Source organism: Lutjanus erythropterus, chromosome 19, assembly GCF_056507025.1.
Source record: "Lutjanus erythropterus isolate fLutEry1 chromosome 19, fLutEry1.hap2, whole genome shotgun sequence".
Taxonomy (NCBI): Eukaryota; Metazoa; Chordata; class Actinopteri; order Lutjaniformes; family Lutjanidae; genus Lutjanus; species Lutjanus erythropterus.
In genome coordinates this window covers 24,122,307-24,140,026 of record NC_139335.1, presented here as the reverse complement: position 1 = coordinate 24,140,026, position 17,720 = coordinate 24,122,307, and the positions used below count along the sequence as shown (strand labels likewise).

At 40.5% G+C, this 17,720-nt stretch overlaps 1 protein-coding gene across 1 annotated transcript in view; it reads left to right on the top strand.

Annotated features, from left to right (window-relative positions):
• The window catches only part of cacng3b (calcium channel, voltage-dependent, gamma subunit 3b), a 31,426-nt gene that overhangs the window by 549 nt on the left and 13,157 nt on the right, over window positions 1-17,720 (top strand). The window contains exon 2 of the mRNA XM_084743882.1: window positions 68-847. Coding sequence (XP_084600008.1) covers window positions 631-847 — 217 coding nt within the window. The 5' untranslated portion in view covers window positions 68-630. The remainder of the gene's footprint in view (window positions 1-67; window positions 848-17,720) is intronic.

The window sequence follows — 17,720 nt, the reverse complement described above, 5'->3', positions numbered from 1 at the left end:
AACACACTACCTCTTCATTCACAGTGAAGAAAACAAACTAACCCGTCGTTTTGTTGTTGTTTTAAAGATGGAGTCCCCCCACGCAGACCTCGGCTGTTAATGGTTAACAGATTAATAAGGGTGCTGTTTTGGGAAAGCAGCAGCAGAAGTTGAGAAGGAAGGAGAGAAGGAAGCAAGGAAGGAGGGAAGGAAGGGAGGGGACGGAGAGGCGGAATGTGGCATCGCCGTTCCCCTCCACTCTGACTGGGTGAGAGCAGTGTCGGGTAGTCGGGGACAACCGGTGGTCGTGAAACCCCCGTTGCGAGTGTGTGAGGGTGGTGTTGTTGGTGGTGGTGGTGAAAACCGGTTTTTGATGCGCGAGAAAGTGACGTGCCGCCCTCCCACCTTCCCGTCCTTTGCCACGAGCCTCTTGTCAACTCAACGGACGAGGCGGCCAAGTACTTCATTTTTTCGCTCCACATTTGAAAAACCACCACATTTTTTTTTTAACCATAATTCTATTTTTATGAACTATTTTGAGTGCCTGACTGTCTGTTGAACCCCTCAAGTCTCGCGGGATATAAAGGAAACAAAAATCTAAAAGAGAAGAGGAGGAAGAAAAACAGATTAAGACAAACAGGAGCCGCCTATATGAAGATGCTGATGTGTGACCGCGGCGTCCAGATGCTCGTGACGACGGTGGGCGCGTTCGCCGCCTTCAGCCTCATGACTATCGCCGTCGGTACCGACTACTGGCTGTACTCGCGCGGGGTCTGCCGCGTGAAGAGCAGCGGCGACAACGACACGAGCCGCAAGAACGAGGAGGTGATGACGCACTCCGGCCTCTGGCGAACCTGCTGTCTGGAAGGTACGTGATCAGTCTGAATGGCTGTCTGTCTGTCTGTCTGTAACAGCAGGGTCTCTGTCTGTGGACACGGACTTGTCTCTGTCTGTGTCTCCATGTTTCTCTGTCACACTTTTCCTAGTGTGAATCCATGTGTGTATTAGTCTTTCTCTGTCCCTGCCGTCTCCTGCTGTCTGCTTCTGTCTATGTAACACCAGAGGAGCATTAGTGGTCCCAGTCTGTCTGTAGCTGTGTGCCTGTGTGAGTGTGACAGCATCCTATAATCCCTGAAACTTACTTCTCTAGAAGCTGTCCTTTCCTCTGCAACATCATAAAACAGAATATTTATTTACTGATCCTGCCTATAGGGTGACCAGATGAGAACGGGTGAAATTCCGCACATGGAAGTTGGATTAAAGAGTGGTTCTCAACCCTGGGGGCTGGGACCTCCAAGGGGTCGCCAGGTGGTTGTTCAGAATAAAATAATCACTAATGGTTAAAATTATAAACCAGCACAAAAATGACTAATGACTAAACCACCATGTTCTGAACAGATACAGACACTAACAAAAAGTAACATTTGCATTTTGTAACATAAAAGGCCAAACTCAGTCCAGCAAGCATGATGGGAAATGAGGCCATATTTTAGACTGGAGAGTGTTTTTTTTAACATTACATCGCTTGTATAAATCATATAATTTGCCTTAGAATAGAGCTCAGCAGAGACTGTCCACTTTTTCAATGGCACTCGTTCCAAAAGTGAGTTTCCCCATTTATTCAGGTAATTCAGAAAATTTATTTCAGGAAATGATTGCATAAAGAATTTTGAGCCAAACAACTACAATATGAATCATAACCACAAAAAAATGGATTTAGAGCAGCGACAACAACAAAAAAAGAAAACTGACATAATTGTTTCAAGAGTGAAGGGACTACTCCCATAAACCATTTTTAATGATAATGCTTCTTAAATGTAACGTTTGTCATTATAATGGCATTTACATTTTTAATAACAGTGTACTAATATGTCCTAGTCAGTGTTTTTTGTGTATATAATTTATATTCAGGGCGGCATAACGACATTGTTAGTATGACTTGTGTTAGCCATCAAATTAGCTAGCCTGCTAGGGGAACTACCTGTTCGAAATGCGGTTAACATTTCCATGGTAGCAGTGAGCTCCACCAATCAGAGATGTCGCTGTTACACTTTAGGATTGTGGGTAGTGTAGTACTTCGCCAGGACATCACATTTGAAATGTGTTTTTCTGAAAACAAGGCTGATGTTGTACGGACTTGTAGCTTTTACAGGAGCATATACCATTGTTTCATGATCTCATAGCTCATGGTGAGTCTACATTGGATGGTCATGACATCATGACTAATAATGTAAACGCTATATTCAGAATATGAATGGGATTTTCACTTCTGGAATCTTACTGTTGAGCTGTACAGGTTTTACTGAGTGTGTCTGTGAAAGTCAAAGAGTGTGTGCACATGAGTTTTGATTTGACACAAACACACACAAAACTCCTTTTCATTTTGGCCGCAGTTTGTGCCACAGTATCATGCTTAACCAAGCAGCTGTAACCAGTTTTGCTATCACATGGGGCATTTCCACCAGAGCCCTGAGCTCAGACTAAGCTTCAGAAGGATCACCTTGACTTACTGCAATACTGACTTTTTTGTGGAGTCTCGAACCCCAACCTCATTATTCTGAGGGGTCATGACACAAAACAGTTGAGAACCACTGATTTAGAGTAACTCAGATAATTTGTTATTAATATTATGAAGCTCATGTCCCGGCTGTGTTTCCAAGACACATGAACTAGTACACACAGGTAAGAGGTGTGTCACACTCATTTCAAATGTCTGTTCAGCAGATGTTATTGTCATTAAGCTGTAAGTGCTTACAAACACATTTTTTTAGATATTTCTTCACACATTCCTTCTACAGTGGTGGCTGCACTCTCTGTTTTAAACTGGTCAAATGACAGTTGTTATTTATGATAGCTTAGTCACTGCAATAAACAAGTGAAACAATACTCTTGCATATTTTACAAAAACAAACATTTTTAATAACTAAAAGCAGGAATTATAACTTACAAAGGTGATTCTGATCAGAATATTTTCACTCATTCATATGTTGTCCATATTATCTGTTACCATAATGGTGAATTTGTGCAAGAAACAGGATAAGATTCGGGACATTTCCTTGTAATTCAGGACTTTCCTGATTTTTTCGGGATATCTGGTCACCCTACCTGCCTGTGATGCAAGTTTCTCTGTTGTCATCACTTTGCAAGGCTGAAGGTACAAATAAAGCACTAACAGGCAGAAACACAAACAGCTGGCAGTGTCACTGGCCAGTCAGCTGCACCACTAACAAGTACCTGGATCTGCACGGTGTTGACTCTTGCACATAGTGTTGTTAGGAATTTGTTCTTTTGAAGCCATCTTGTTGTCTTGTTGTTGGGAGCCAGAAAATACTAATTTGAGCAACACAGCGTAGCCTAGGTTGGTGCTGGGATCAGGTGTGTAAACCAGTAGGAAGTAATGGTGGAGCTTCACCTTTAAGAATGTAACATTAGTGCCACTTAATAGTTATTGTTCCCCATCAGAAGTATATAAAAGTCATTTCTGTAGTGAGTTCAGTACTGTTACCTCTACTGCTTGAGTTTGCACACCACCATTAGCACTTGTTGTTGGGTATGTGGGCTTATTTTGTATCAGTTGATTATTAAGAGGGGTGATAGCAAGGGGTTGGCTGCCCCATTTAATCATGGCTTTTCCAGCAATACACACATCCCTTGCCTGTAGCTTCAGATACCTTGACTACAGTATTGGATTAGCTCTCTGGTTCATCAAGCCATCTGATTTCCAGTCCTCAGGTCTTGTGGCTATTTGGTGAACTTGAAAATCGAAACCTAAGCCTCAACCAAGATAAAAGGACAGTGGGAAGAGATAATTGGAACAGAAAGATAAATAAATGTGTGTGTGTGTGTGTGTGTGTGTGTGTGTGTGTGTGTGTGTGTGTGTGTGTGTGTGTGTGTGTGTGTATCATAGATTTGAGCCTGGGATTTGACCTTGGCAGCCCGTCGTCCTTCTTCTCTTTCCACTTTTCCTGTTGCCTTCCCTGTGGAATCTCGAATGAAGCAGAGATGCCACAATGTCATTTTATAACGTGGCTTTTTATGTCAGAGAAAAGTCAAATCACTTGTCTGGAGGGACCTACAAAAAGGCTCTAAATAAGGCTCTTTTAATTTATTGATACCTCTCCATCTTTGTATTGTAAGAGTTACAGTTTGCTTTTTGGATCATTCTTGGCTAGCTCGCTGGTTAACTTTGGAGCTGCTGGAGGATATGTTTGTGCCTCTGCTGTACCCTTCTGCTTCTGCTCTTTGTGCTTAGCTAGGCTAGACATGACAAAGTCTTGCCACTGAACACACTGAGATGAAACTGATAGCAACAAACAAGACAACAAACATATTTCTGATTATTTTAGACTGGGGATGTGTTGCCAAAAAGTGATAGTAAATCTATATTTTTCCTATCTGACTATTCATTATGAACTGAAGTATAATTCACATCATCAGGAGGGGGTAGACAAGGGCTACCCCTGCAAAAGATTTATGATATAAATTTTTAGGGGCTTTTTCCTACCTGTATTTGATAGGAGAGCTGAGGTGAGGACAGGAAAGGGGGAGAGAGAGTGAGATGAGATGCAGCAAAGGGCTGCAGGCAGGAATTGAATTCACAGCCGCTGCTGAGGACTCACAGCCTCAGCACATGGGGCGCACGCTCCACCAACTGAACTATAAGGGCAGGCCTAATTTAATTATTTAAATCTATATTTTTCTTCATTAATCGATTAGTTGTTTGGTCTATAAAATGTCAGCACTGTTTCTCAAAACTCAACGTGAAGTCCTGAAATGTCTTATTTTGCCTGCAACCCAAAGACATTTATTATTATATTAATTTTTGGTTGTATCGAAAAGTAGAATTAGCAGTTCTCTTGGTATTTGTTTCTCTCTCCACCCCTGCTTACTTGTGCCCCATCCAGCTCAACACCATGTTGCTCAGCAGCCATTATATCACACTTGATACGAAATAGACTACAAATGATCTGTTGGTCTGTTCAAATCAAAACTTGATATTCTAACAATGGTGTAGCTGTCAGTGCTTAAAAATTGATTTGTGGATTTGGAGAATCTTGACACCATTAGTAACATTACTGTGTTACTGGTTATCAAATTAGCCCAATCTAATGTGACCACTAACTGAGATATCTAGCAGCAGTGTGCTGGTGACTTCAGTGTTACAAGAGAAAAGGCCCATCTTGTGGCAAACCCCCAGGCGTGACGGCACTCAATGGAATTTCAGGTTTTTTTTCTTTTTCTGTGAATTAATAAAAACTTGGTCAAAAAAGAGTGTTCTCACTGACTAACATTTTAGTGGACTATTAGACGGCAGCCCTTGACTTTGACTTTGATCCTCTTAAATTTCTCTCCATAAGGGAAAGCAAACTTTGGTTTCAACTATCATTAAAAAGATACATTGCCTCTGGTAGGGGCATGCGTGTGTCTTTTGTGCCTGTGTGTGTGTGTGTGTGTGTGTGTGTGTGTGTGTGTGTGTGTGTGTGATGCAGCCAGACATAACCATCTCATTCTGGGGGGCATAGGAGGCTATTACAGGGCCAGATGGTGCAGGTATAAGGCTTTATTGAACACACACACTCATTTACATACACACACATACACACACACACTTGTAATTGAATGAATAAATAGACAAATTCTAGGATATTCCCAAGCCACCAAGTAAGCACAGCTGTGGGAGCAGTACGCCAAGTTAACACAATGTCAGCACAATGTCAGTGCACGCACATGCTCACACACACAGGCACACATGCAGCAGACACAGAAACATTCTATCACTCATGCACACACACACACACACATCATAACTCAACTAAAGTGAATAAGTTCTCTTATCTCCTCTCTCATTCTGCCCATCTTTATCCCCCCTTCGCTCATTCCGGGTCCCTGGTTGTCACGGTTTTATAATTCATAAACGCCTCATAAACTGACAGGAAATGGATGTCTCTGACTCGTGTACATGTGGCTTGTACTCTGCCTGACATCAGAGAGTGAGTGAATGAGAGGTAGAGCGAGAGAGGGGGGTAGAAAAACATCATGTATGCAGTGTTCTTACAGGAAATGTATAGAGCAGTCATGCATATGAACTGTGCAGCATATAGCATGCAGCACATTTTACAGTGGCACAGTTTCTTTCACAGACAATTTGGGGCAAAACGAAAAGAGCCTATTTTAGTGAAGAAAATATTAAGATGAAGGTGACCAAAGTATAGTTTGTGTGTTTCCTGCGGTATAGTTGGGCTACTTGTATACTATGCAGGGTCAGGTACTCTTAATGTCAGACCCAATTATGTCGGTACTACCAAGTACTGATTCACAACAAATAGATCTGTGCCAAATTTCAGTACCTAGAAGAGCATCTGGGTGAGAGTATAGAGAGAAGGAGAGAGTGATGTTCCTCCTGCAGCTTGTTCAAGTCACAGTAAGTCAATAATGAGCCAAAAACAGTCATAGTATGGTTAAATTTCTCATAACTTGATAAACTCGACACTTGCTGCAATGCTGGCAATGTGAAATGCAAAGCTGGCGAGGGCAACATGTCTAACCAAACACAAAATACAGTATATTTAAAAGCTGTAGAGCAGGGACTCTCCACCACAACTAAAGATAACTAAAGGCCCACCTCTGATAATATATCAAATTATATATAATTAAATATATCAACACGACAAAAACTTGGGAAAATTAGGAGATACAACACCAGGAGTGTGTACCCTTCGAAGTATAAGTTTTCACTGAATCCACATATTTTATAGGCATTTGTAATGTCTTATCCTCCAGATATAGATCACTTGTTAATATGGGGTCTGTGTTACTGTTTTAATGTGCCCTTTATTCGTGACAGTATCTTTGTGGTTCCTCTACCTATTGATAGTTTGTGTGCGGTCAGGTTGGGATTTCTGGCATGCATTGAATGTGTTGTTGTGTGTCTGTGCAGGTGTACCGAGGTGTGAAGTTCCCTCGGTGATAAATGAGCGTGGGAAAGCTGGGAAATGAGGAGGGAAAGGGGGGGGGGGGTGGTAGAGGATGGAGACAGAGCATGAATGAAGAGGGACTAGAATGTGCATGAATGAAGCAGGGAAGAGGGGTGGTGGGTGGAAAGTGATGGATGAGCTGCGCATGGCCTCTGTTTCAGGTGAATCTCTGGGGAGTGTTTGACCATGCCGGGGATCTAAATGATCACCTGGTAATAGAGAGAAGGAACAGGGTTTTAAACAGAGACGGGGACAAAAATGATCACCCAGGCCAGGTGGCTGTGGGAGCAAGGAGAGAATGAGAAGAAAAAGGGAGGTGGGGCAACGAATGGAGGACAGAGGTGGGAATCAAAAGAAGGGGAAGAAAGCTTGGAAGGAAGGGAAAAGAACAAGATGAAGACAGATACACTATACAAACTATATGGCCAAATGTTTGTGGACACCCTTACATCTACACCTACATACCTTTGCATGCTTGTCCAAGGCTGTTCTTCATGGTTTAAGCTAGATCCCTTATAAGGGTGTCACAGTTCTCAAAATCCACAATCCAATTAGTCTTTCAATTTGATTTGACTTTGAATTTCAACAATTCTTTTTAGCACTGATGGCTATTAGGGTTGGGTGATGTGTTAACAATTTCAAACCAGCCACATACAGTCTTATTAGTGTTATTTCAATACCATTATTGGAAGTTGTTTCTGATACTGCCTAAAATGTAATATCGACTGTTAAAAAATAATAATGCCTATCGGATCGGTACTCTATATCAGCCAGTACACTAAGTTCAGGTATTAGAATCTGTATCTGGAAGGAAAAAATGTTATTTCTACATCAAATTAGTGGCCATAACACCAGGCCATATTGACTTAAAATGGTGCCATATTGACTCTTATTTTTTAAGATCAACAGATCATTAGTTTTATGTCCTGACAACTATTATTTATATTTTCAAAAGGTGAGTAATGTAGTATGAAGTGTGATGTAACCATCATATTTTTAGGGGTGAATGTGCCACACGAAAGACATATGCTCTAATTTAAATAATTTACTTAAATAATTTACAATAACAATCACTTATTTCACAGTCAGTTGGCACACTGTTAAAGACAAACATTGGATGGCAGAAACACAGGAAGGCATGAGTGGAGAGTGAAAATTGTTGCCTCTGATTTCCCATTTAGAAATGAAATTGTAACACCTTTGATCTCTCAGTTATCATGGTTTGGGGTTTTAGTTTACTTGTTTCCTGTCTGTCTTGTTTTTGCTGCTCTTTTTTCTGTCTTCATCTTTTTCCTGCCCTTTTGATTTCTGTTTTTTTTTTCCACCTGTCCCTAATCAAGCTTGCAGTGTAGGCTCACGTTAACTGCCTTGCTGTATCTTCACCTGACCTCAGAAATGTTCTGGATGTCAGTAACTTTATGTGAGCATGTTACAAGCAATTTAGCGTGTTTAGTGTTTTGTATGGCAGTAATGCTGTTGGTAACGTTAGCTACGAAGTGGCTAAATACTAACATTAGCTCTTGTCTCAGGGTAGCAAATGTGTTTTTTAGCTTAAAACATGACCACATGTCCCTCCAGATTTTCACTATCCATTGTCCCTACATTCATACGACTTGCAACCTGGAACACATGACATTTGAACTTCCCACCCTGAGTGTGACATCAGAGGAAAATGGCTACCATGTGAATATGGTGAGTGGGAGCAAAATGTAGCCAGGTTCAAAAACTCTCTTAACTTTGCCAGGAGAGTGGAGGCTATTATAGCAGCATGTTCATGTTCACTGTTTTGGAATGAGATGTCCACATACTTTTGGCAACGTAGTGTGGCTGGATGCTAAATACAATTAGTACAAAAGTCAGAATAGATGAGAGAAGATGACGGGGAGATTGGAAGGCGATGAATGAATGTTTTGGTAATGAGAGTAGAGAAAAGGAGTTAGAGTAAAGGAGGGATGATGAGAAGGTTTGGATCAGAGAAGTGTTTTGGGGAAAGAGAGAGAGACAGAACGAGAACATGGATGTTTGAGGAAGAACAGACTGAGAAAGGAGGGTAAAGAAGATAGAGAAAGAGGAGAGGTGTGCAACCAAGCAGAACCTGTCTCGTTCTCTTTCATCAGCCATCACCGTGGAAACTAGCCTCTTCCTCTCCCCCTTTTCCCGTCTTCTCTATCCTCCGCCTGGAAAGAGGTAATCAGAGAGAGTGAGAGAGGTAGGGACAGAGGGAGAGGGAGAGGCACAGTCACCCACACCGAGCTGTCAGAGGCGCTCTCAGGAAACAAGCAGTCCAATTTGCTCTGCTTTTCAACTTCCTTTCCTCGCTCCTGCTCACTCCCTCCTCTTCGTCTCTTCTGTTTTCTAGTTGACAAAACGCTTTATATTCTGACTGCATGTGTTTGTGTGTGCATGTGGCTGGGTGGAGACAGGCCACTCACATGCAGCTTTTGGACTGCACATCAACTGATTAGGGACACCTCTCCCGGGAACAAGGCTGTCCTCACTACAATGACTAAAGCTTTGGTCAATTGTTCAGATGCCTAAAATGACCTTATGTTTTACTGTTGCGGATCTATTTCCTCTCAGAGCCAAAGGAGAAAGTAGCAAACTGTTGTGACAGCACTGGAAAACCTTGTAGGGAGGTGGCTGTGACTGATAGTTGAGCATGTGAAGACTGGGATTATAAATTAGTGAGACCCCTGTTTGTGTTCTCTCAACAGTAAAAGTGGGTTTCTTTAACCATCACTATGATCATTTCCTGACCTTAGTTTTTAGCCAAACTAGTGATTAGGCTGTCTATCAGTCAGCCCAACACTTTAGTCCAGACTGAAATATACTAATACTATATGGATTACGATGACATTATGCATTCATGATTTCCAGATGATGTACCCTATTGACTTTGGTGGTGATGAGGCTCAGGTTTGTGAGTTTAAGTGGAATGTCTTGAGAACTGTTGGATGGATTGGCCAGACCAGTCTCACTCCTAACTCATCAGATAAAGATGAATAGTCACTGCCCCTTGGCGACTCTACGGACATGGATGGTACCCGTTTACGACTGAAACCGATGCCACAGGCTTTTCAGCTGACTCAAAGTAAACCCATCCATGGCTGTAAAAGATGCCCAGGGCCGCTGACGTAGTTTAAGGAGGGACAGAGTCCACACATGGAAGAGGTGTGGTGGATGGATGCCTCAAGCGAGCACAGGACTTTAACCTGAGAGACCAGGGTTTGTGTCCCGAGTGAACCAAAATGTTATTAAAAATTGTGAGGTATATATTGTTACGTGTCATATGACTTTTGTGTCGCAAGTTGCTTCAGTGACACATAACTTACGTGCGTCATGTGACTTTCATGTTCTAAGTCACGCCAATGACACATGACTTTTGTTTTGTGAGTCACATGACATACCTAGCATTACATAGTCATGGTAACCCTAAACATGGTTTTATCCTATACCTAACAAGGTACTTTTTTGTGCCCAAACCTAACCAAACTATGTCAATCACATGTTAAAAACAGACAGGGTCACATACTGCAGGTAAAAGGTACCTTCTATTTCAGTATGAGATGCTGAGGGCACATGCTGTCGTTATGCATTGGGAAGAGAAGGCTTTGGAATTGCCATTAAATTTGGTTTACACATTTATGTGAATATTCATATAGGATGAAACCAGAGACCAGGACTGGACAGTTTTCAGCATGACCAGCCTTGACTGGTGACCACCCGGTCAACAACGCATATCCGATTCTGTACCAGTCATATTCACGCACATGCTCTGCACAATGATGACATCATGTGCGCAGTGATACAGACTGTCGGCGGTCACAGACACAACAGTGCTGGTCACAGACACTCAAGACACACACTTGCATGACATTGGTGTTCACAATAGATTCCAAGAACAGGATAAAGAGAAGGCAGACAGTCTACAAAGAGATGGAGCAGCTGACGATGTCACCAAACAACGATAAACTTGCTGGCTCTTCAGGCTAATGTTAGCCAGCAGTAGACTACTAATCGCAGACAGACAGTTAAAATCTTACCTCCTGTTCTGGTGATCACGTGAATAATGTCCCAGGAGATCCTGTGAAATCGTGCTCTGTCTAGTACATAATCTGAATATAATAATATATTAATGCCTGGCTGTAACCTGGAGCACTTTTGGAGAAAATGTGAGTTATTTAATAGTCAGTGTTCTATTATTATTAATTTTCACAAGAAAAAAAGTTTGTGAATGCTATCAATTAAAGTTCTTAAAAAGCCAAAAAAAAGAGAGACCCTTTTAAAGAAATGGAAATTGTAATTGGCCAAGAAACTTAATCTGTGCATCTCTAAATTCCAACCTCTGACCTTGTTCAGTACACAGCCTTAGTTCCAAAAGGGGCAGTGGCCTCAAAACATTACAAAACATAAGAAGTACAACAAACTGTGGTAATATGTAAGAAGTACAAGAAAACTATGACAGTTAAATGAAGCAATACAACAAACCAGAACCAGAGGCACCTGGCTGAGTACACATCCTCAGAGGAGAGCTCAACAGCTATTATGAGTTCTAGACCACAAATATTTTTTTCAGTATTTTGTCATTTGTTCAAGAATATTGTTGTCCCTGAAATATTGGGACATTATTTAGCGCCAGTTTGCTGTAAGACATCACTTGATCCCCTACTTGTCAGAAATGTGTCCATCCTGTACTGTGCATGTTGCTCTGGTCTCTGAATAAATTTTAGTAACCTGAATCCTTGTTTACATCAGAGCACTCTTGGGTGGTTGTTGTCTATCAGTCATCTTTGTTTTTTCTTTCTTTCATCTTGCAATTTACACTGTTTCTGTGTTTTACCTGTAACTCTGCTGTACATTTGGTGCGTGCGTGTGTGTGTAGGACAGAGTGAGATCGAGGACAAACAGCTGGCATCTCATGGCCAGCTCGTCACAATCATGGGGGCATCTGGACACACAGTGTTGTTTGTGTTTGTCTCCTTTTTAACCTTGATTTGGGGCATTATGTGTTTTTCCAGTGGAATATTTCACTGTTTATTATGCGTATTGCATTGCTTGCATGTACTTTAACAAGCAAATCTGCAGTGACACAGCGGGCAGATATTCATTTGAAATCATATATTAACTGTTGAGAGTTGTTTGACTTTGATATGATGATGAGATTTAATTATATTGTAGGGATGCATCGATCAACCGGCCAGAGACTGGAATCGGCCGGTTTTCAGCATGACTGGCCCCTGACTGGTGACCAGCTGGTCAGCATCATATATCTGATTCCGTGCTCGTCACTGTCACACACGTGTTCTGTACGATGGTCATGCGCGCAGCAGACAAACCGACCATGATATCACACCCACCACAGCGCTGATCACAGCTACACACTCAGACACATGCTTGGATGAAGTTGGTGTTAGCGACAGATTCCAAGAACAGGGTAAAGAGAAGACAGACAGTCTACAGCGAGACAGAGCAGCTGACAATGTCGCAGAATAGCCATAAACTTTGTAGCTCTTCAGGCTAATGTTAGCCAGCAGCAGACTGCTGTTTACAGAGGGACAGTTAAAATCTCACCTCCTGTTCTGACTGAACAACCTGTGTTGATGTGTCTCCTAAATTATTTTCTCATCCAGACTCGTTTAACTTCTGTGTCTGTTTTTCTCATGGTTTTACTGCAGCAAACCGTTGCACCGCATCAGTCTCCGGTTTGTTTACATCTGCTTCCTCATGAGATCACATGAAATTGCGTCCCGTGAAATCCTGCGAGATTCCATGATCTTGCAAGATCACGTTCCTCCTTTTCATAATCTTAATATAAAACTATAATAAGGCCTGGCTGTAACCTGGAGGACTTTGGAGAAAATGTAAAATAGTATTTAATGAATAATCAGTGTTTTATTATGAACATCCAATTTGTTCATTTATTTATTATTATTATTTTTTTACAAGAAAAGCTGCAAAAATGTTTTTTAATGCTGTCAGTTATAATTCTTGGAAAGACTAAAAATTGGAATCAGCCAAAATCACAATGGGCAGGTCATACCCTTAAAGAAATTGGAAATCGGAATCAGCCAAGAAAATTGAAATCAGTGCATCTCTATTATATTGATGTTATGATGAGTATAATTAAAAAGATAGATGGAAGAAAGACAGCAGAGAGACCAGGCTGACCAGGGAAAGTTAAGAGATACCAGAGAGCAAAGTGAAGAGAGAATGAAGAGTGAAAAAAGGTGTATGGAGGTGCAAAAAGAGAAAGTAAGATGTGATGTAGTGCTAAATAATAAAAGTGTGTTTGTATCGGGAAAGAATAGCTAACAGTTAGTCAGGAGTCAGTGACACGGAAAGTGTCTCTCCTCTAACTCGTCTTTTAGCCTTTGGATTTGCTGTACTACTGTTTTCATACATAATTTCAAAATGTGTGTGTGTGTGTGTGTGTGTGTGCTCAGCTGTGTGTTTCTCTTAAGAGCCCTTTCAAAAATGGAAGCTGTAACATTGCTGGCTTCATCTGTCTGTTAAAGCTGCTACAAGTTTTTAACTGGTCATGAAACAGTCTCAGTTTAATACAGATGTCTCTTTATGACCTACATAAGTGAACAGGACTATCCATGAGAAGATTGGACATTTCTATAAGTAAGTCTAAGTTCTTAATTTTGTTGCCACAGGGTTGGATTGTCATGAAACTAGCCTGTTTTTAGATTTTCTTGAACTTACAGTGAGTATGTTGGCCAGATAAAAAGAAGGAGGAGATTTTTATTAGAGACGTACTAATACACTTTTTTCTGTTTCAATCCAAGTTCAGTGTCAGAATTTGGCCAATACCAATACTATGTTGATACCAACACACTTTTTTCTTGATGTTTATACTTATTTGTTTAGTGGAAGTAGTAGAAGTACATGTGGCTAAAACTTCAGTCTGGAAAGCTTGTGTAGTTTGTGTAATGTAACTTGGTGTAATGGCATCCTTCAACCATTGTTGGCTGCTGTAGGATTCTGGCTTGTGACAATCACATGTGCAGCTGATAGGGTGAGAGATAACCCTCATTTGCGTTTTTTCCCATGATGCATTTCCACGAGTTGAAGTTTGCTTTTTTATAGTCCACAGTGCAAACATAACTGTTTGTTCATGTTTGTAATGTGTTTGTTGTATGTTTGTTCAGAACATGGTTTATGGTGGTTTATGTTGGTTAATTGTCATTTTTGCTCTGATTTATTGTTACATTGTTATTGTAAGTGAGGTGGCTAGAACATTTCTTCACGCTTAAGTGGAAACACGTCAGCTTATGTCCGTAGGGCCCTCAAAAATCAACAAAATATGAAACTTGCTGTGGCTGTAGTGTAGTTGCTTTAAGATATGGCATTTTGCTTTCAAACAAAGGTCTTCATTGTGTGAATGTTCTGTGATGCCAATATTCATACATGACAGGCAATTATTATTAGTAGCAATAGTACAGGTACATGTTCCTGTCTATTTACTGTGTCTTTTGTTGGTAACTGTGATTTCTAATAATGACATCATGGTTTTACGCCTTAATGGAAAATGATAGCACACAAGAGGGAGTGTGCATGTGTATGTCCATGTTCATATGTGCATGGGTTTATACAGACATCTAAGTGACAGCAGCAGCATACTGGGCCCAGTGGAGGGAACTAAACCTCATGAACATACAGACACACATACAGGCAGGCAATCATGCACACACTGGACTCCCATCCCCTTTCGCTGTGTCCCATAATGCCTTGCTGTGGCTGTGGTTGCAGCTGCCCTCAGGCCACGTTGACCTTTGTGAGACAAATGTCTCCTGATAGATGCTCCTACTGTGTGTGTGTGTGTGTGTGTGTGTGTGTGTGTGTGTGTGAGTGTGTGTGTGTGTGTGAAAAGTCATTTGTGTGAGTTTTTGTTATCTTCGTGTGTGTGTGTTGTTTTCTTTCCTTGTATGTGTGTCTTCATTAGTTTGTTGTTAATTAGACTGAATCCACTACACATACTTCCACCCACATGCACACACACACACACACACACACACACACACACACTTGAATGCCCATGTATGCACATGCTTACATGACCTTCGAGGTGCACTGAATTAGAGAAACAAACCAGCAGTGTGACGTAATCCCAATAACAAATGAGCTGTCATGTCAATGTTACTGTATGTGCAAATGAATGTTTGTGTGGTTGCTTGTGATCATAGGCATTTGCATGTGTGAAAGGATTATCTCTCTCTGGAACAGACAGACAGAAGAGAAAATTTCTGTAGAGTTTGTTTGCTACAGCATACATGTAGCCTATCTTTGAGGTAAAAAAAATCAGAGGTTACAAGGGAGAAATGTATTTATATATTCATAGTTTATAGCTTCATGATGGCTTCCCATATGCCACCCTTATGTATCTGTCTACATAGATGGAGACTATTTGAATATGGCCAATCACATCTTGCATAAAGCAGTAATGTCAGTAGCCTCGGGCAGTATAAAAGTATTTCAGTATACTGGAGTATTAAGAAATCTCAACAGTATCATTTTCAGTGCCGTTAAACATGCAGATGCTTCTCTTTCTATTAAACTAACACAGAGATGCTGTATTGAGGTCAAGTATTGTAGTGTGCAGCATGCACCACCAGAGGCCAGTCTGTAGTCGGGTTGGGCGACATGGCTTGTAAATAATATCTCGATATTTTTAGGCTGAGCTGCTATATACGATATATACTTCAATATATACATTTTATCTAAAATAACATGCAATAAATTTGAAAATAGTGATAATCTTATAGAATATGGCGTATTGCTTTAGATTAAAGTAATTAACAGTATATAAAGTGGCGCTGAGCAATATGGACAGAATCAAATATCACAATATTTTTGACCAATACCTCCATCAATATTGTGAAAATATCATAGGTGCCTTTTATTAACAAAATTATATTTTCGATAAATAATCACGAGTAAGATAGATACAATGACCAAGGGGGTGAGGGCAAATAAATAGAACAACTGGAACTGTCTTGTAAATTCAGAAAATTATATAACTTTACTGTAATGCGGTCTTTAAAACTAGGAAAAGATAACACAGACAATATCAATATCTAAATATCTCATATCACAGTATCGATATAATATTGATATATTGCCCAGGCCTAGCCTGGGGGACAAAGTTATAGGAGTAACTAGTAAAAAAGAAAAATGCTTCTCCCCCCGTTTGGGAATATTTAAGGCTCAGTCAGAGATAGAGCAAGGAAAACGTGAGCAGTGAAGTTGTGGGTCTGGCAGTAAATGTACAGTGTAGCTTTGGGTTTGTCAGTGAATAAAAGGTGCAGCTTCTTGAGACCAAAGCGAAGCTCCTGAGTGTTTGTGTTGTTTCTCTGCAGGAATAATGTTGCTTCAATTAATCAACAATGAAAGTAATCATTAGTTGCAGTCCTAAAGACTATATACCCCAGTAAAATGTCAGGAGTGTATGAAGGTATGAAGTTATACAACAGTGAATTTTGCTGTGTGAGCCGCATCCCCTATGTTCCATTTCTCATAAAAGTGTTGTGATGCATATTAGGTATTAGGTATTAGGTATTAATAATTAAATGATTAATCAGTGTTAAGAATTTAAATGATTAAAAGTTTCTTAACCATCAATATGTATATGTGTTATGCACCATTACTCCAAAAGGTCACAGATTTTCTTGCAGTTTGGTTTGAGCTGCCTTGTTAGTCTAAAAATGGCAGTAATTATGCCCCGTTTGGCATAGTTTAGTTAGGCGGAGCCATTTATTGAATAAGGACAGACAGACAGGAGCAGCTGTTTTGTGTGAGAGCCTTATTGTTTTATTACTTTGTTCATTTGAATAGTTTGTGCGTCATGATTTATATTTTGTGTAACTAATATGGCACTAGAATTGTTTAAATGAAACTTAAACTGAGAATAAGATATGCATTTTATATCTTAAATAATTATTAATGATTAAATGATCATTGATTGTTAACATGTTCAAGTATCAATCAAGGAAAATGCACAAAATTTGCAACCAGGGGTGCTGCTTTCTTAATAAATCAAATTTTTATTGTTTTGTCAGAGCTTCTGTGTAATGGCGTCATTGAATTAAAGACACTTCCACTAAATTAATAATTCTGTCACTTTTTCTAGAAGGTTTGAGGTGGATTTTCTTTATCTCTGCCTTCCTCTGTTTCCTTTTTCTTTTTTCCTGAACGAAAACCTTGAGGGCCAATATTACTAAAGTTGAGGTTTACAACATAATCAATCTGCATTAACATTCGATCACAGAGTATGCTGTTTAGGGGACACACAGAGAGAGCAAGGAAAGCAGATTGAGAAGGTGAAAACAAAACTAAGACAAAACTACACAGAGATGAACACAAATTAGATGGAGGGATGTTAATCAAACCTACACACTGCTGCAGCCTGGGTTTCTTGTAATTCATAAAATGTGTATGTGTGACACATTTATTCATTTACAATACATTTTTTGGCCCTGTGTGTGTGTGTGTGTGTGTGTATAAGAGTGTATCTCTCTTTGATGAGATCATAGACTGGTTGTGACACTTGACATAAGTCTGTGTGACAGCTACTGACTCACTCACTGATGCAGCATTTGGAGGTAGCTCTCTAAAACCAAAGTGCGGTCTGAAGAAGTACAGTATGTGACCCACTTACACACACACACGCTTGTGTGCACGCACACACACACACGTTTGGGTGTAGAAGTGATAATGTATGAGCAGACTGACAGTGGTACCTGTGAGTGTTCCTGATCCAGACTG